The sequence below is a fragment of the Protopterus annectens genome, chromosome 1.part0 (genome assembly GCF_019279795.1).
Source record: "Protopterus annectens isolate FY-2018-M chromosome 1.part0, PAN1.0, whole genome shotgun sequence".
Lineage (NCBI taxonomy): Eukaryota > Metazoa > Chordata > Ceratodontiformes > Protopteridae > Protopterus > Protopterus annectens.
In genome coordinates this window covers 921,828,185-921,848,501 of record NC_056725.1, presented here as the reverse complement: position 1 = coordinate 921,848,501, position 20,317 = coordinate 921,828,185, and the positions used below count along the sequence as shown (strand labels likewise).

Sequence of the window (20,317 nt, the reverse complement as noted above, 5' to 3'; positions counted from 1 at the left end):
GTACCCAGATATCCTTAATGGACTTATTTCTGGGGGAAAAAAATTCATCAGAAGATACCACCTTTTACTAGACTAAACTATGACTGCATTGTCCAAAAGCTGGCCAGCTTTCTAGTGGCAGAAAACAATTTGGCGACAGGAGAACTTCTCTTTTCGAGGTAAAGTACTTTACTATGTTCATCTTACTCTACATTAAGGCAAAATATACTTCTGCCCTCACAAATCACCTGAATCGTAGCTTAGTGGTACTATTCTAACTTCTCAGTAATGTTTCCAACTATATGTGCTCTAGTTGTCAGATTACCTCATTTGAAAGTGTTTTAATGCTGTGATTTTACCAAACCTAAAATGTCTTACTCCATTGCAAAGTTAGTATTTTCTACTTCTGTCACCAATTTATAGCTTCAGTGACTTATTCTACAAAATACTGTACTACTTGTTATTACTTGGAGCATTTCTTCCCGGCCTTCTCAGAAAATAGACTTCTGCTCATTCAGACTATCCCAGAAAACAAATGGTAATAAATCAATCTAAATAAACAAAGGAGATTTATAACTGCTCATTTTTCGTAAACACGTGGACCTTAGTAAGATAAAACCACAAGTGGTATTTGAATTTTAAAGGAGTGCACACCATGTTCCCCTCTACTATGTGAATGGCTTTTGGGAAACCAACTGAAAAGTGAACAGACTAAGTGACACCTCACAGACTGGAGAAAAAGAGGATTTGTCCTGAGGGAGAAGTCCGTGTGAAAAATGAAGAAATCAGATTTCATACACATGACAGTTTTAACTCCAAAGGCATTTAATGACTATCTACAAATTAGTTTTTCAGGTTTCAAACTTGAAATCCTTGGAACCAGGTCAAAAACGGAAGGTGAGGTAACATATCGGTCATGAAATTAAAATGCCTTGATGGAAACATTTTTTGTGATGCAGAGATGAAGAAAAAGAAGTTATGTCCTTACCATAACGTTCTATGTGGAGTGTTCATCTCGCCTTTTTCTTACACAACGGGTTCGGAGCCGATCCTCGGCTCCGAGTCGGCCGAATCGCAAAGCTCTGAATCTCAGAGAAGCTCGAGACCAGCCCATATCCCACAATCCTCCCTGCCATTACTCAGATCTAGTTTGCAAACAAACCAGACCAAAAGATCCAACACCTCCGGTGCAAGAACTATACACTCTCTCAGACATTCAGAGACACTCTCTCACCATAGCAATAACTAATGGTAGAAACATATATCCCATGATATACGGGACCATATACCCCGGAAGGGGTCAAGACAAGTCGATCAGAATCTAATCCTACCAGTTCTTCCAAACACGTGGGGAGGGGAAGGGAGGGAATGTAAGAACAAAGGCAAGATGAACACTCCACATGGAACGTTATGGTAAGGACATAACTTCTTTATGTGAGAGTGTTCAATCTCGCCGTTTGTTCTTACACACGGGTAGCATCCCTAACTCCGTCACCCCGAGTGACTCATGGAAGAACATTCCTAAGCACAGTGGAACCAAACGATGTCCTGTCTTTGGAGACTTTGTCCACTCTATAATGAGTGATGAAAGTATGTGGCTTAGATCACGTGGCTGCTGCACAAATAGTGTCCAAAGGCAAGCGAGCTGCATGAGCTAGGGAAGTGGAGACGGATCTGGTAGAATGGGCCTTAGGTTTGGTGGGTAAGGACTGATTTGATTTAGAGTATACAAAGGTTATACAGTCAGCAAGCCATTTAGATAGTGTACATTTAGTAATTGCCATACCCTTTTTATTGTCTGCAAATGCGACGAAGAGCTGATCCGTTTTCCTGTAAGCTTTGGTCCTATCCAAATAAAATCTTAATTGCCTGTGAACATCCAACTTGTGCAGCATATACTCCAGTTTGTTAGTATGGTTCTTGAAAAAGGTAGGGAGTCCTATAGACTGGTTAATATTCGTAATTGAACATACTTTTGGAAGGAAAGATGGATTTGTAAGCAAAGAGACTCTATCTGGATGGAATATCAAGTAAGGTGGTCTGACCGATAATGCTTGCAACTCTGATACTCTATGAGCTGAGGCCACGGCGACGAGGATCAGCATCTTCCACGATAAGAACTTTAAGAGGCATGACGAAGCAGGTTCAAAGGGTGGCAACATGAGTTGCGACAGTAACAAATTCAAGCTCCATGGAAAGAAAGGTTTTCTGACGGGCGGCCTAAGATGGAAGGTTCCTTTCATAAAGGCCTTACAAAGTCTGTGAGACATAATGGGAGAACCTTCCTCACCAATATGGAAGTTTGATATGGCCACCAACTGTACTCTTAGTGTGGAAGTAGAAGCTCCTTCGTGAAAGAGGATCAATAAGAATTCTAAAATTTTATGTAGAGGAGCTACCAAGGGGTCTAAGTGTTGGCTAGACGCCCAGCACACAAAGCGTTTCCACTTACTCGTATAGAGTTTAGTAGTGGAAACTTTATGAGAAGCAACCAGCATGTGTTGAACTGCCGGGGAGAGTAGATCAGACCTGGCTAGGCAGGGAAGCGGAGCAGCTAAGCTGCTAGTTTGAGGGACTGAAGAGACGGGTGAGGAACTCCCGACGAATGGGTCAGTAGATCTGGTACTGGGTCCAGAATCCACGGTTCCTCTATTTGATAGGCTCGAAGAAAGGGGAACCATATTTGCCGAGGCCAGAATGGGACTATGAGTATTATTGTCCTTTCCATGTTCCTGGCTTTCTGTATAAATCTGGAAATCAAGGGAGTAGGTGGAAATGCGTATATGAGACTCGGGGGCCAATCGTGTATCAGTGCGTCCCTGGGGACATCCCCCGGAGGGGGTAGAAGGGCAAAGCAGCTTCTGCATTTTGCATTCAATGGGGAAGCAAACAGATCGCAGCAAGGCTGGCCCCATTTGCGGAAGATCTTTTCCGCCGTTTGTGGATTGAGGGACCACTCGTGAGGTAACAGGATGGCTCTGCTCAACCTGTCCGCAATGACGTTGGATGACCCCGGGATGTGCGTTGCTATCAGAAAGCGACCCGTGGACTCTGCCCATTGCCAAATTCTCATGGCCTCTCTTCATAACGGGTAAGACCTGGTTCCCCCTTGCTTGTTTATGTACCAGACCACCGACATGTTGTCCGTCTGAACTGCTACTGTTCCTAGAGGTAAGAGGGCTTGGAAGTGTTGCAACGCCAGGAACACTGCCCTCAGCTCCAGAACATTTATGTGTAGAGTGTACTCCATGTTGGACCATTCCCCTTGGACTGCTCTTCCCTGAAAAAGGCCCCCCCACCCTATCAGGGAAGCGTCCGTGGTTACTGTGGCTGTTGGACTGGGTAGAACAAACGGACGACCCATAGTGAGGTTCTGATTGCACACCCACCATGAGAGGTCCTGTCTGCAAGAGTCTGTTATCATAATCTCGTGCGCTAGGGGTAGGTGTTGGAACGACCACTGCACGAAGAGCAGCCATTGTAGGATCCTCATGTGTAATCTTCCCATAGGAACTGCGATTAGTGACGCTGCCATTAGTCCCAAAACTTTCAACACCAGTTTGGCCGGGGCTTTCTTGCTCTCTAGAAGAAGAAGAACCTGCTGTTTGAGGGTTGATGCCCTTATTGGAGGGAGCTTTAGTAGTGTTGATCGTGTATTTAGGTCTGCTCCGATGAAGGAAATACACTGTGAGGGCGATAAGCAAGACTTTTCAAAGTTTATCGAAATCCCTAGGTGGGAACAAAGGTTGACTGTGTAGTCTCTTGCTTGCAAGAGGCGACGCTCAGTGGTGGTGGTGAGGAGCCAGTCGTCCAGATAGGGAAACACCTGGAATCCTTGACGTCTCAAGTGAGACGCAACTACTGCCATGAATTTGGTGAATACCCTGGGGGCTGAGGTGAGTCCAAAGGGCAGAGCTCGAAAATGAAAGTGACTGGCTCCCAGCCAGAAGCGCAGGTGATCTCTGGACGGTCTGGCCATTTTGATGTGGTAGTACGCGTCTTTGAGATCTATAGAGCACATCCAATCGTCCTTCTGTAAGAATGGAAGGATCGATTGAAGCGTGACCATCTGGAACTTTTCCTTCTTCACGAAGGTGTTGAGATTGCTGAGATCTAAGATCGATCTCCAGTCCCCTGTCTTTTTTGGAACTAAAAAGAACCTTGAGTAAGTTCCGGATCCTCTTTGGTCCGCCGGGACTGGTTGGATGACTCTGTTTTCGAGCAGCTTTGAAATTTCTACAGCTGCTGGGTTTCGCAGATGGGGTGGCACATCTGGAAACCTTCTTTGTAGAGGTGGAGTTGATGTTAAGGGGATTTTGTATCCTCTGGTTATAATGTTTTTTACCCAGGAATCCGAAGTAATATTAAGCCAGGCCAGTGGGCATAAAGCCAAGCGACCTCCGACTGCCTCCAGAGCAGGACAGCCGGGCCTCCCTTCAGGAGTGCTGGAAAGGCTTCCCAGGGACGGAATCCCTGTCGCCTTGGTTATGCGGACCCCCTCTGACGCTGGGGCGGCGTCTTCCATTTCTACCCCCCCCCTCTGCCTCTGGAGGGGGTATCACTCTGTGTGGTTTGGAAAGATCCCTGATTCTTACGGAACCACATTTTCCTGCCTCGTTGCCCTTTGGGGTACAGTCTAGTAGGAGCGGAAAAACGGACCCCGACAGCAGACAGGGTCTTTCCCTCTTGCTCACACCGAGTCAGAGTCTCCTTAACCTTGGGCCCGAAAAGTGTGGCACCATCAAAAGGGGCATTGGCAAAGGAAGACTTGAAGGCTTCCGCAAAGGAGCACAGCTGCATCCATGATTGTCTTCGAAGAGCAATCGCTGAAGCTGCAGCTCTACTCGATCCCTCGGCTGCATACGAGATGAGCCTCATTGAGTTTACTATGGAGGTAAGGGTGTTAAGTTGTGCTGTTACCTTATCTGAAACAGCAGCATCTGTGTTACCCTGGAGGGTATCTGTCAGCTCCTTGATGAGATCCCTCTGCAAACGTGTGAAATGAGTCAAATAGTTTAGCGAACGCATGGAAAAAGTTGCTGAACTAAAAACGCGCTTCCCATATCTGTCCATAGTCCTAGAATCCTTATTAGGAGGATGAACAGATGAGGAAGACTCAGACATCTCCTTTTTCGTGGCTTCCGCCACCACCATAGCGTCGACCGGAACTCCCTTGGTGAGATAAGTTTTATCTTGGGGGGCAGTGATGAACTTGTTTGGTTTCCTAGGGACTGGTTCCACTGTGTCAGGTGCCTCCCACGCCCTTCGAGCAATCAATTCCATTAATTCATCAAAGGGCGGAGTCACCCAGGAGGTAGAAGGTTGAGCCCAAAAAGCCTTCAGCAGCACCGACTCTTCCTCAGTGGGGGCTAGGGATTGCCAATCACCCCTCTGTTTCAAGATCTCCAGGATGTCTGCAAATGACACATCCTCCAAGGGTGATTTGGGGGACCCCTCTGCCTCATCCAAGTCGGTGTCAGACGTTAGAGATTCCTGTGGGGAATCTATGTGCCTCCTCTTGCACAACCGTTTCCTCAGGACCTCATCAGAGGGGGCTTCTGGTGAGGCCTCCAAGGAACAGGGGGAACCCTCTGGGGGTGGCTGAGGCAATGGGGCTCTACGCTTTGCTTGGGTCATGGAAGCAGAAACAGAAAGTGGCCCTTTTGGGGAAGGAGAAGATTCCCCTGATGAAGTGGTTGTCTGTGCAGACAATACTTTCCTCATAAGGTCAAAGGCCCCCGAACCCCAGGCCGAGGGCTCCCCCGGTTCCGAAGAACACAGGAGCATCCCAGACCCAGGTGCCGTGGGCTCCGACCCCGAGGATGGAGCCGAGTCAGTCCGCGCCAAGGCCCCGAGAGGGAGAGTCGGTACCGACAGGTCGGTACGACTCTCGGTCCCGGAACCGAGGAGAGACCGTCGGCTCCGCGACTCCCCTACCAGTTCCGAAGGAGTCGAAGTCAATGGTGTCGATCGTGCAATGGACGGTTTCGGCACCGAGGGCTCCACTATCATCAGGTCATCCTCTCCCGGCTCCGAGATCTGGATGGGTCTCGAAGGAGGACCCGTTGGAGATATGGGGAGGCCTTCTAGTTTCGACACCAACTGGGAGGAAACTGCAATCAACTTGGAAAGGGCCATGTTTTCTATGAGTTTCAGATAACAGTCTGGAAGAACGGGCCGAAGGAGCAGAAGATGGCACCGACCGAAGAATGGACGGCGGTGGCAGCTCCGACACCGGTTCCAAGATCTGGGGCTAAGGGAAAGATAAACGTTCGACGCTCGGCCCCCAGGTCTGTAGAACCGGCGAACGAACCCTAGAAGATGAACTCGGAGCCGATGACATGGGCTCCGACATCTTCGACCCCTTCGAGGATTTAGAAGCCTGATCCGACTTGTCCAAAGCCTCTTGAAAGGCAGGCTTAAGTAATCCTCTGTCTATAAGCTTCCTGCGTCTATCTGTCATGACCCTCCCACTAAAGGAATGGCAAATAGAACAATCCTCTTGAAGGTGGAGAGGGCCAAGACAGTAGACGCAGGAAGCATGATTGTCAGTAATGGACATTTTCTGCCCAAACTAACATCTCTTAAAGCCAGATTTAGCTTTCTCCGACATGACTAAACATAACAAACACTTCACTAGGTTAATAAAATAGAAAAACTGCTAATAATTACTAAATCCTATAAATGTATATATATGTCTAGAAAAAACCTATATAAGTATACAAGACACTCACAAACCACACCGAGAGAAAAAAAGGGTTAGGCCACAAAAGGGTGCCTGAAGAATAAAGGGGATATATATAAAAATAACACACACACACAGCACTTCTATAAACTATTTAAGAAATATAAAGTTATTTCAGCAAAAAAATATGCAGCTTATCTGTAAATTGTAACCAACTATCAAGTTTCTATCTGGTCCGAGCTCTCCTCGTTCCGATCTGTTGCAGCGGCAAACTAGATCTGAGTAATGGCAGGGAGGATTGTGGGATATGGGCTGGTCTCGAGCTTCTCTGAGATTCAGAGCTTTGCGATTTGGCCGACTCGGAGCCGAGGATCGGCTCCGAACCCGTGTGTAAGAACAAACGGCGAGATTGAACACTCTCACATTACCTTTCAGAAACTGTTTACACAGATGATGCAACACAGAGTCCACTCTTCAGTAAGGCGGTGAAAGATCAAAAGGGGGGAAAATAACTCTTAATATTGAAATAACCAAGGACTGTACAAAACAGGCATCAGAAAAAATACAGAATGTAATACAAAGGAAAACTTGAGAGGCCTGGCTTTAGAACCTTTTTTGTTTATTTTTGCAAAGAGACATTTAAAAAAGGGTACATGACATCATCGGCATCTTTTAAGAGATTTAATGGGAAGTTGTACTACCATCATCACAACCTTAAGAAGGCCTGGGCAGTTGAAGTGGCTGTTATGGATGCAGTGTGTATGTTTGGGAGGGGGCACTGACAATCATATGATACTGTAAAAAAAAAAAAAAAGAAAAGTGTTTCACAACTTATAATCTTAACATTAAGTAATCACTATTTTTTAATTAAAAATCTGTAAATGGTCAGACTGTTCTTTTCCTTCAAAGGCAGGAGTAAGTTATTACACTGCTACATAACAAACATATTTTCTATAAACTTTCTGCTGTCATGTTTAATGACAGCAAAGTTTATAAAACATGCTTACTAATGTAGCAACCCAATACAACTCAGTGTAACCTTTAAAAGACAGTATGACAGTTAACAAGCTGTCACTAACACATTAATAGACAATGGGGAGCAGAACAAAATGAAGACGTTCATCTGCAGTGGAATTAAGGACAGTGACAGAGAGAGAGAGATGCTATGGTAGAAGCTAATTATTAACAGAAGGTGATGGTTCCAGTATGAAAAAAATACCTTTGAAGTGATTTTTATTAACATGCAAAGTCTATGCAGACAACAGGCAGCAGCAGCTCTACCACAGTATAGTTAAAACAGCAATCAGGAAGAGGTAGAAAGGGTTAGATGGGGTGGTGGAGGGGCTACATGAGTACAGATCTCTACCAGCTAGGCAGCTGGGTAAGAAAAAAAAAACAGGGAACTACCACAACTGAAAAAATAAGAGGACAGATGACCCTAGATCTGTTATAAAGAAAGTAAGGAAATGCAGAAAGATGCAAAAGAGAGCATGATTAAATAATGGTGTAGCAAAACCAGAATGGAAGGAGTATGGTGGGGCCAAGGATGAAAAAGGTACATGGAATGAGATGGAAAAAGGCAGGTAATTTCCTCTCACCAAGCTAAAACAAATCAGTGCAACGAAATAGATAGTAAAGGATTGTAATAAGGAACTGTTTAGCTATATAAAGGAATGCAAGGCAAGCTATCCTGATAATGTGTTACTGGAGAAGGAGAGAAAGGAACATGCCACAGTGAATGAGTAGACTGATGCAGCAGTTTTAAGATGTAGGGTACTTTTCTCTGAAATCATGGGAAAAGTAGAAAGGATGAGGGCAGAGAAAGTGTTCAGGAGAATTCAAAAGAAGAGTCACTGGGACCAGACAGGCAAGGATCCTGAGCAATGACAAATTCAGAAGGTACACTAGAAGACAATCTGGACAGTCTTTGGCTTGGGGACAAAACCTGAGCTGGAGGACTAAAGTGTGGCAGTGATAATTTCCTTGTACAAAAGGCTCTATCAAAAAGGACAAGTAATTTAACAATGGCCAACCATACCTTTCCCAGGGCAGAGGATTCTATAAGAGAGCTAACTAAGGTCCTAGATAGAAACTGATTAGAAGACATGCATGAGAATGGATTTATAAAACATCAAAGGACACACACACACACACACACACACACACACACACACACACACACACACACACAGACACACCTAATATGAGTTGATTCTATGAATGGATCACTGCAAAAGAAGATAAAGAAAACTTGGCATATGCAGCCTATCAGGCTTTAAATAATACTTCTGTCTTTACCTGGAGTACCAAGCTTTCAGTACGACTTGCAGGACTGGTAAATAAAAAAGACTGACTCATGCAGTGCAGTATGAGACAGAAATGGAAATGGCTAAAAGAAGTTATTATCAACTACCTCGTTGTAGACTCTACAGACACATGCACTGTGTTTCCATCAGCCAGTGGCTTGTATAGCTGATCTAAAAAGTGTGTTCAGTTCTTAAGAATGTTTGCAAACAGGGTTACAGAAATCGTTTGAAAAACTGGACACGTGGTGACAGGAAGGCTTAGACAACTGGGAATGTACACCATGAAAAAGAAAAAGAAGAGATATAACCTAGATGGGAGTAGGATGGTGGCACGGAAATAAAAAGGGAAAGGGGCATGGGTACACTGGAAACAATGTGCCTTAAGATCCAAACTGCAAACATATTACTGCAGAAATGCTCGTAGTGCAAGCCACAACATCTGTCAGACTAACTGGACAAATATCCTTTTCTAATGGCCTCTAATTAGTTTTGTGCTGTGAAGCAATTGGGAATGACAGTAAAGGGGCCAGTCAACATGAAACCTCCAGAGAGAAAGGCATTTACTGGCATCATGTTGGCTTGTTACTGTGGTTTACAGATCCTTGGGAATAAAGCAGGGAAGTCTACTGGATATTTGAGTTTGGATTTTGAAAGCGCTAGGAAAAATGCAAATTTTGGATTAAAATATACAACTTCTCTCCCAAACTTTCTATGCCATTAAGTCTGTAGACCTTGATTTGCTATTTTGTCTCATATACTCCTACCTGTCACTACAAATGTTCTTGTACGTTGTCAGCTGCCAGGCAAGTTTGCTGCTTAACTGTGAGTAGTGTCTGGATGAAAAAAGTAAGCTACAGTGGGAGTCTAGGTGCAATTAGGGGTGAACAAGGTATAACATTTACAAAGTTGTCTGCCCTATGTTCTTAGTACAGATCATGTTTGACACCATTTCTTAACACCTTTGTGAATTAATAAATATTTTGAATTGTAAAACCCTCAAGTGTAATCCCTCCAAGCCTACCACTGGTACCTGATATCAAAAGTCAAAGCTATGTACTTGACAGAACAGCTGTACAACATGTGACTCAGTCAAGCATAATGCAAGCTTTGTGTTGTTCTTAATGGTTGAATTAATATTCTACAAATCACTTTCATTTCTTCACTTTCCCTACCACATCTCTGGCTTGCCTTAGGCGTTATGTGAAGAAATGCAGCTACTGTAGCATGTTAAAGGCAAAAAAAACCCAAAAAACAGTTATCTACAGTTCAAAGGAGAGGTCACATCATCTGCTAAGTGCAATAACCAGACTATGACATTTAAGCTATATCCTTTCTACATGAATTTAAGAATTTCTATTACTTGAAAGTAAATGTCCTTTGTTGGATATGAAAGAAACTCAAGTTAAGGCACCAGATGTGCACAAAATCTGCTCTTTAACAAAAAACTTCGTTACCCAAAATGTAGACTTCTGAAAGCAGTAATGCTTTTCATATCTTGGCCCATATACTGTAGTCATCTATAAACACTTACCTCAAATTGCTTCACCTTCTCCATTGTTATCAGTCGCCTTGATGTATGACTGGAAAGTGTCTGCTCACAGTTGCTAACAAGTTTCAGACATGGGTGCCGAGGTACAATCTGGTCTGTGTATCTGTAAAAAAACAGAGACAACCTGTTTTAAGTTTAAAAAAACAATCAACAACATTTGAAACAGAGCAACTACTAAAGGTAAGCTTGAGTTTTTCTGTGCTATCCTTTGTTGCACATTTCATCAACCTGAGAAACCTCATGAGACGCTTCCTGTTTACTAAATGCAGAGTCACAATCAAGACCTACAGAAGTGCACTATACTGACATTTTATATAAGCAAACCAGTCTAGTACTAAACACAGTGAATCACCTCAAATTTCTGAAATATATGTGGATGTGTGTATATGTGCACTCTGCATATGTGTACAGATATATATGCATGTAATATGTACGTGTGCATGTGTGTGTGTGTGCAGATGTATGCATAAAATATTTATGGAGAAGAAAGATCTTAGGATATCTATTACTACGGAGTGTGAGTCTATAATTTATTTAAAATATTACAATTTTGAGCATGTACTTCATTAATTCTGACAGACTTATACATTTAAATGCTCTTGTGAGACATCTGTTATTTTTCTTTGCTATTAATATGTTATTTAGAAATATGGGAGAAAAAAATGAATACAAGTTGTTGTAGAATACAAACTGCAGCTACAATTGAAGGGTAGCTTTATTAAATTATTTTTTTAATTGATGGTCATTACTCTCAAAGATATGTGTGTGTGTGTGTGTGTGTATATATATATCTATATATATATATATATATATATATATATATATTTTTTTTTTTTTTACTTTAATCGGCTATGAGGTTTAACAGCTTCACAAAAGGTTGTATGTGTTCTGGTTATCCACAGAGCAATACACTAGATACTGTACTGATTTCACAGTTATACAACTGTGGAGAATGAGATGGTATATATGAGTAAAGAGGTGGGGAGAGCAGAGCCTGCTCCAACAATTAATTTGTCTTTGTGTGTGAGAAGAGATGTTTTGTGCATGTTTTAGTAGTGATTAATGTAGGTACATGGATCACTTGTAATTCAAGTGTGTGTGTGTGTTTGACTCTTGGTGAACTACTTTAGCAATGGTCAGAGAAGTGATGCCAGAGGTCCACAATGCACTATAGCAACAGCATTTGCATACCTCATTAATGAGACCAAAGAAGAGAAGGCTGAGACTTAAACGTCAATGTTTGGATCATGGATTGTCCAAGCCAGGTGTACAGTGCTGAATAGCCTCGGGCCAAGTACCTGCCATACTTCCCTCAAAATTCGGAATAAAATTCCAGTACTTTAACACAGATAGTCATGGTCCAGCGTCCCCTCCCCACCACAACAAAAATTACTGAAATCTGTGGAACTAAAGGTGAGGGAAAAAAGTCTGCCATTTTTAATCTTCAGTTTTTCACTGTGTGTCTTTCTGTCTCATCTCAATGCCTTTGATAAACAGTATGCGTTTTATCTCACTCCAACATATTCAACACTTAACTGAGGACCTTAATGTGGTAACGGCCAGTCTGGCTAATGTGTATGAGCCTACAGAGACTGACGGTCTTGCTTCTGTATGAACCTACTGAGATGGATGGCTTTACTTCTATCAGTCCAACATTTATTTTCATCTCTGTGTCTTCCTGCACCAATGGTGTTGATGTGTATCCATCTGTTTAACAACAATGGCCAAAATGTAGAATGACCCTATATGGGCACCAAAATTATTTTAATGATGCTTCAGAACTATAATAATCAACCATGTCTCTCGTATACTGGGACATGGAACGCATGAAATGCAAACGAGGGAAAGCTAGTAGTACTCAACAATTAAATGGAACATGCACAACTCTCACAACTTGATCTGTTGGGAGTCAACTGAAATAGACAACATCAGACATGGATAACATTAGATACTTTGAATCTGATGAACACATGGTGTACAATGCTGGAATCTAAAGATAACTTAGAAATGATGCTGTATTTATAATCAGAGCTCAGGGTGCATAAACTTATTTTACACATTTGTTAAACAGGTAAAGCCACTGCCTGGAATTAACCTCTGACTACAGAAAGCAGCTCATTAGAGACTTAATCACCTGCACTAATTGCCAGACTACTCATGAGATGGACCAGTTGCACCTACTACATGATAAAGGTCAGGCTTCCTTACAGTCTGTACCTTGGGCAGTGTCTCTCTCGGCCCTCCCCACTCTAGCTCTGATCAAAACCATTTGTTAAAGCTGGAATAAAAAAAAAACTTGAGAAATTACCATAAAAAGTAAACAAAAAAAAGGGGGGGGGGGGTCAAAATGGTTGCCTGATAAGTCCTTGAATATTGCTTAGAAATGTGAAGTTTAATGCCAAGAGATGGAATGAAAGTTATAGAAATTATCAAAATTTCTGATATATCAAAAGACAAGACAAAGAGAAATACTTCAAGGACGTAAACACAATTAGTAAATACTAGGGGGAGAACAGGATTCATTTTTTTTAAACTATGAAAGAAATTCATCCTTGCACCCTTGCACAAAGGAGGCAACAACTTCTGCCCCATCGCCATCCTCTCCCCAGTCTCAGAAATCCTTGAAAAATGTATTCATCTTAAACTTCTACCCTACCTCCTAGATAACCACTTACTTACCCCTACACAACATGGATTTTGACCTGGCCATAATACTCCACAGCCCTTCTATCCTTTCTTGAAAACATCAACCACCCCCGTGATTTCTGGTAATATTGTATCTGCTCTTCTCTTAGAACTTTCTAAGGCCTTTGATACAATATCCCACACTCTTCTTCTTTCTAAGCTCAACCAGCTCAATCTCTCTCTCTCCTCTCTGAATTGGTGTTACAGTTATCTCTCTGATAGACAGCAAGCTGCCAAATGGAATAATGCCACCTCACCATACCTTAACACTCAGACTGGCATCCCCCCTAGGATCTATCCTGGGTCCTCTTCTATTCAATATCTTCATAAATGACTTCCATAAATGCATCCCCTCTGCCAAACTCGTCCAATATGCAGATGACTCAATGATTATTTGCTCTGCAGAATCCCTTCCTAAACTTGTACAAATAACACAAGCTGCATTTGACAGCACAGAGATTTGGATGCAAAATAATCACTTAGCTCTTAATGCATACAAAACTAAAATTACGATCTTTAGCCCTTCTGAAAACAGCAAAATCAACACAAACTTTCTCCAGTTAGCCAAAATAATACTCCCATTGAAATAGTCTCCCATACTAACCTGCTAGGCATCCTTATAGACGAACAGTTAAAATTTGAACTTCACCTCTAAGCCAACATTAAGAAAACCCATCAAAAACTAGGAATGCTTTACTGCCACGATCATTACCTCACATCTACAACTAAGCTTACCCTCTCTGCCACATACCTTCTCCCCTCCCTCATGTACTGGGCTTCTCTACTTACAACTTGCAAGCAACCTTCAAAACTAAACTTGCATCCTGCTACAACAGAATTGCCAAATTTGCTACTAGCTCTAAATCCTTTTCCCACCAATGCTATTCCCTTCACTCCCTGAACTGACTAGAACTCCTTCGCTACCTATCTTACATTCAACTCTCCACTGCCCACAAACTCATTTTCAACCATTCCCATTGCCCTTCCCTCTGCTCTGCCCTCACTATGCATCTTCCTTCCCGAATTTTTAGATCTAGCAATCAAAACCTACTTGCTGTACACAAACCATCACGTAGTCCTGGTCAACTTCTTCTCTCTTTCTCCCTTGCATGCAAATGGAACTCACTCCCTCCCCACGTCCGTGCTACACAAAATCTCTCCTCTTTAAGGCATTCCTACACTCGTATCTCTCCCTACCTAGAAATGCTCCTGCTCCCATCCATCCTAACCCACCCCCTCCACTCTTCCTCCTACCCACACTGCCCTACCCTACCTTAATCATGCTTTCTGCCTGCCACATCTGGGGTTGGGGGGAGAAATATGTACAGTTCCTATTTAGGAATCTTATATTGATGTAACTGTTACTGTTTGTACTACTTCGTGTTTGACCATTGACTGTTGTACCTAAAACATACTGTATCAACTCCTGTTTTTTCTCTTGTACTATCTGTTGCATGTAAATATTATTACTGTATTAATTTCTTGTTAAACTTCTTGTTGATTTTTTTCTACATCTCTACTGTAAAGCTTTTCTCACTGGGCCTCCATTGAAAAAGGGCTCATCTCGGACCAATGGACTTTTCTGGTTAACAAACTTCAAAAAATAAAATAAATAAATAAATTCCTCACATTGGAATATTTTAAGACACTGAAAGATCTATGCTGCACACGGCTGAGAAGATTAAGAACAGGTGGGAAGGCCACATCAAAATGATGGATGGCTTAAATTATTATGCTGTAAAAATGAGAAAAGATCAACAACTGTTTCTCAGTCTGCATTTTATGACAAAGGAGTGATGGTAAAGGAAGAAACAGAAGCACCACTGAAAGCTCTAACAAACAACAAAGCACCAGGAACTGATGAAATTCTCAATGAAATGAAAGCACATGGGTGTGCCAGGAAATTTGGATGATAGCATGATGGCCACCTGAAATGAAGGTGATGTGACTGATTGTGGAAATTACTGCACAAGTACTTTGATCCCACATCAGCAAGATTTTTCTCATGATTACTGACAAGAGATTACAAGGATTACAACCATTCTATATGTGGAATGTAACTTGCCAGAAGAAGCAGAATTCAGGAAAGAGTGAGGAACAAGAGACATCAATGCAAATATGAGATGGATATTTGAAAAATGAATGAATGAATATCAAAATGATGTTTACATATATTTCACTGATTATAACAAGGTCCTTGACTGCATACATTTTGAAAAACTCTGACCCACAGTGAGAAGCATGGTTATGCTACCAAAAAAAACCAGTTCCCATGCACAATCTTTTCATCAATCAACAAGCAACAGTTTGTGCACACGAAAGATAAACAGAATGGTTTAGAACTGATAAAGATATATGACAAGGCTAAATACTTTCCCTATACCTGTTTACTGTACATGCACAGCATATCAAAGAAGCAGGAATGTATGAAGATAATCAAGGTGTAAAGTCTGGAGGATGACTTAACAACCTTTACTAACGGGATGACAGGACATTTGTGTTTGAAAGTTAAGATGATCAAAAATATCTGCTCATCAAGATAAAACAACATAATCTCAAAATGGATTTGCGCCTTAATGCCCAATAAGAGCAAATAGCCTAGTACTAACCCTATGAACCTACAAACATGAAGAAGACAAAGATTCTAATGACTAGTAAAATTAACAAGTTTACTCTTAATGACGAAGAAACAGAAACAGTAAACAACTTCAGCCTGCTTGGATCAATATCAGTAACAAAATGACAAGCAGTCAAAAACAATGCAAAGATTAACTGCTCTTGGCAGAACAGTAAAAGAAAATACAAAATAGATCTTCAAGGTACAGGATATGTATCTTTGCATATTAACATTTGAGTAGTCCAAGCTATGGTATTTTCAATAATGTTATATGGATGTGAATGTTGGGCAATGAAGAAACAATACAAGGAAAAAACAGATGTCTCCGAATTTTGGTACTCAAAGAATAGTGCACATAATATGGTCCACCCAAAAGACAAATCAGTCAGTACTGAAAGAGATGAAACCTAGTATTACCTGGAAGCTTAAGTGACAACACTTCAACTTTCACATTTTAGACATTGCATATGCACAGAAAGATTATTACAAAAACACATGTCACGGTTAAGTTTAATGCAGAAGAGGGAGACTGATAAATGCAAGGACTTGGTACAATAAAGTACAGTTGTGTACACTTACCATAAATGTAGATGTTCGAGTGTATTCACTGTTGCAGTCATTACATTTGGGTAATCTGCTGGCAGGTTGCCCTCAGTCGGCCTGATTAACAAAGTCTTGGGTCCTGCATCAGTTGCTGTCCCTTCTTCCATGACGTCAGGTCATCAGGGGTATAAAACATGCAGCCAACACCATTACATCAGTTTTTCTTGCCCCAGATGTCAGGTGCCCCCCCAAATGAGGAGCAAAATAAATAAGTAATTAAAAACACAAAAATACACCTCCAAACAAAAGCAAATACACCAAAAAGGCTTTTAAGCATAGTGAAAGAAAGTAGAGGTATAGTAAGAGAAAAACAGGGGGCTGGAGGGAGGTTAACCAGGACTGCAACCGTGAATACACTCGAACATCTACATTTATGGTAAGTGTACACAACTGTACTATGTTATTTGTGTTTCACTGTCGCAGTCATTACATATGGGTAGATTCCCAAAGCTATGGTTGGGAGGATGGATTTATACAGCATTAGGACCAGCTATAAGGCCTTGCAAAACAGCAGTGGCAAAGCCAGCTCTGGATTTAGAGAAAATTGGTAAGTGATAATGCTTGGTGAAAGTATGAACTGAACTCCAGGTAGCAGCTCCTAGAATATCCCTGGTATGAACACCTCTGAGAAAGACTGTAGAAGTAGATGCAGCCCTGGTGGAATGAGATCTGATCCCCTGGGGGATAGGTTTTCCATGGTGCTTATAGCAGAAATTAATACAATGGCTTATCCATTCGGAAACGGTTTGTTTTGAAATAGCCTTCCCCTCTGGCCCTGCAGCAAATGCTACCAGCAGTTGTTCATATTTTCTTCAAGATTTAGTCCTGTCCAAGTAGAATCTAAGTTGTCTGTGTACATCCAAAGAATGCAGAATCTGTTCCCCTTGTTCTGTGGATTGGGAAAAAAAGTTGGCAAATTAATGGACTGATTAAGAGCCACTCTGGATACCACCTTGGGCATGAAGGATGGATTAGTCCTGAGTGACACTCTGTCCGCAAGAGAGATGATGAAAGGCTCCACTGCCATAAGGGCCTGTAATTCAGATATCCTTCTAGCTGAAGTGATTGCTAAAAGGAAGGCTGTTTTCCAGGAAAGAAATTTTACGTCTGCAACAGCAGCTGGCTGGAAAGGAGGTAGAGTGAGTTTTTCCAATACAAAGTTAAGGTCCCAGGCAGGGCTTGGAGCTCTCCTGGGTGGTCTCAAGTGTTTGGCCCCTCTGAGATACTGCTTTAGCAGAGGATGAGAGAAGAGGGGTGGTTCTGTGTTGTAATGAGCTGAATGGCTGAGGCATGGATTTTTATGGAGGAAAAAGACAGGCCCTTGAGAAGCATCTCAGTTAAGTATTGCAAAATCTGAGGTAAATTGGGTGCTGCTGTGCTCATCCCTTGAGATTGATTCCAGGCACAGAATCTTTTCCATTTGTCAGCATAAGATTTTCTAGTATTAGGTCTTCTCGTCTCCAAGATGACATCAATCACAGGTTTGCTGAGGGATGCTAAGGGGGGATTTAAATGATTAGCCAAGCTGCAAGATTCAATGTTTGGAGCTGAGGGTGCAGAATTTGGTTCTCCTGCTGAGACGATAAGGAAGGTGTCTGAGGCAGGTGCCATGGAGAAATTTGTGACACACTGCGCAGGAGTGGGTACCAGTGTTGGTGAGGCCAGTCTGGAGCAATCAAAATCATTTTTGGTTTGTCCTGTTTGACTTTTAGAAGAACTTTGGAAAGCAGAGGCAGAGGGGGAAAGGCACAGACTGATAGTTTTTTCCAGCTGAAGGACAGAGCATCCACTTCCAAGGCTTTTTTGTGAGGAGTTCTTGTACAAAATTTGTCCAAGTGATAGTTCTGGGGTGAGGCAAAAAGATCTATGTCTGGGGTCCCCCATTTGTGTGTCAACATGTTGAAAATACATGGTTCCAGTTTCAGTTCGTGTGGGTCCATGAGATTTCTGCTTAGTTCATCTGCCAGTATATTCAGCTTTCCTGGCAGGAATTGAGCTTGTAGTTGTACTTGGTAGCTCAAGGCCGTGTTCCACAATGCCATGGCTAGTCTGCAGAGGGGGTAGGAATGTGTACCCCCCTGCTTATGTACCACATAACCGTGGTGTTGCTCGTCTTTACCATTAGTTGCTCTGGATGAAGGTAGTCCTTGAAGGCTGTCAGTGCATTCTGTACAGCTAGCATTTCTTTTTGATTGATATGAAGGTGCATTTGATTTGGGCTCCATTTGCCCTGAATGCACTTCCCTGCCAGATGAGCCCACCATGCATAGTCTGATGCGTTGGTAGTTAGGATTTGGGTGGCAGGAGGTGGTGTGAATGGCAGTCTCTTGTTTTGGTGGCAGGCCTCTGCCCACCATAGAAACTCTAGGCGCAGGCATGGTATGATAGAAATAATTGTTTCCAGGCTGTGACAATGTTGACTCCATAAACTTTTTAAGTACCACTGAAGTTTCCTCATATGCAGTCTTGCATATGGAATTAGAAGAATGCAGGGGGCCATGAACCCCAAGGCTTGCAGTACTTGTCTTGCAGATAGCAGGGTTATTGTGGCCACCTGTTTGAAGTAAGTCACCAAATGAATTTGATTTTCTGGTGTAAGGAAAGCCATCTGGGCAGTTGTATTCAAGCTTGCACCCCGGAATGTAATTTTTTGAGAGGGTACCAGTTGTGATTTCTTTTCTTTTATGGTGTATCCTAGACAAGTTAGAACCCTTTTTACAAATGCCAGATGTTTTAGAAAAATGGCCTGGTTTTCTGCCTGAATTAGACAATCGTCCAGGTATGGCTATATTTGAATATTTCTTTGTCTGCAAAATGCAATTACTGGAGCCAGGCACTTTGTGAATACCCTGGGCGCAGTAGACAAGCCAAAGGGCAGTGCAGCGAACTGATAATGCAAGTAGCCTGCTTTGAAGCGTAGGTATCTTCTGCAAGATTCCCTGATTGGGATATGCAGGTAAGCCTCTTTTGAATCTAGAATTGCCAACCAGGCCGCCATGATTTGTCTTTTCTGGTACCAGGAAAAGTCTGGAATAGAAACCTTGTCCTTTTTTCTCTTCTGGTACTAGTTGAATAGCCCCCATGTTTAGGAGGGAAAGTACTTGTTTCTGAGCCGCTGCCCACTGATTTGGGAGCAAGTCTGGCCACCCGTTTGGAGTTGGCAACATGTGGAAATGAAATCTGTATCCCTGGGACACTATATTTAAAACCCATTTGTCCTGGGTTATAAGTTGGCAGTTTTTTGCATGAAGAGCCAGTTTTCCCCCCAAAGGGCCAGCTGAGAGGTAAGTGCTTGGTAATTTTAAAGGAAAGTCATTGAGACTGTTTACCATAGGGTGGTGTCTTGTTATTTCCCGATTTGGAAGTGGAAGCACCCCATTGCTTAGTTCTGAAAGTCCCTTGGGACTGAAACCTGGTGCTTTTGGAGTGTCTGGGTTTGGCCTGAGTGGCTCTGGAAGGAGCTGGAAAGGACCAGTTCTTAGTAGGCCAGTGCCTACTAAATCTTGGAGGTTGTACTTGTAAGAAATCTTTCACAGTTTGCATAGATTTAGCTTTATCTTCCATCTTTTTTAGAACTTCTTCAGCCTTATTGCCAAACAGACGGTCCTGCTGCAAAGCAGCATCCAACAGTTTTGCTTTAACATGATCAGGCAGAGATTGCTGCTTAAGCCAAGCATGCCTTCTAAGCACAGACCCAGTAACAGCAGCCCTGCAAGAGGCCTCTAAAGAATCAAAACCACATTGCAAAGTATGTTTTCCAACTTGTTCAGGTGAATGCAATAAATCCTGTATATCCTTATTTTCCACACAGTCAGAAATCAACATCATTTTCTGTTTAAGCAGTCCCATGATATGCTGTTGATATTTTAGCATACGGGATTGACAGTTTAAAG

The 20,317-nt window shown here is 42.4% G+C and overlaps 1 protein-coding gene across 2 annotated transcripts in view; it reads right to left on the bottom strand.

The window, feature by feature from the left end:
• Nucleotides 1-20,317, bottom strand: part of TRMT11 (tRNA methyltransferase 11 homolog) — a 587,167-nt gene that overhangs the window by 88,873 nt on the left and 477,977 nt on the right. For both annotated transcript variants that reach the window (XM_044063974.1, XM_044063983.1), the window contains one exon: nucleotides 10,502-10,622. In XM_044063974.1, the coding sequence (XP_043919909.1) occupies nucleotides 10,502-10,622 (121 nt within the window). The remainder of the gene's footprint in view (nucleotides 1-10,501; nucleotides 10,623-20,317) is intronic.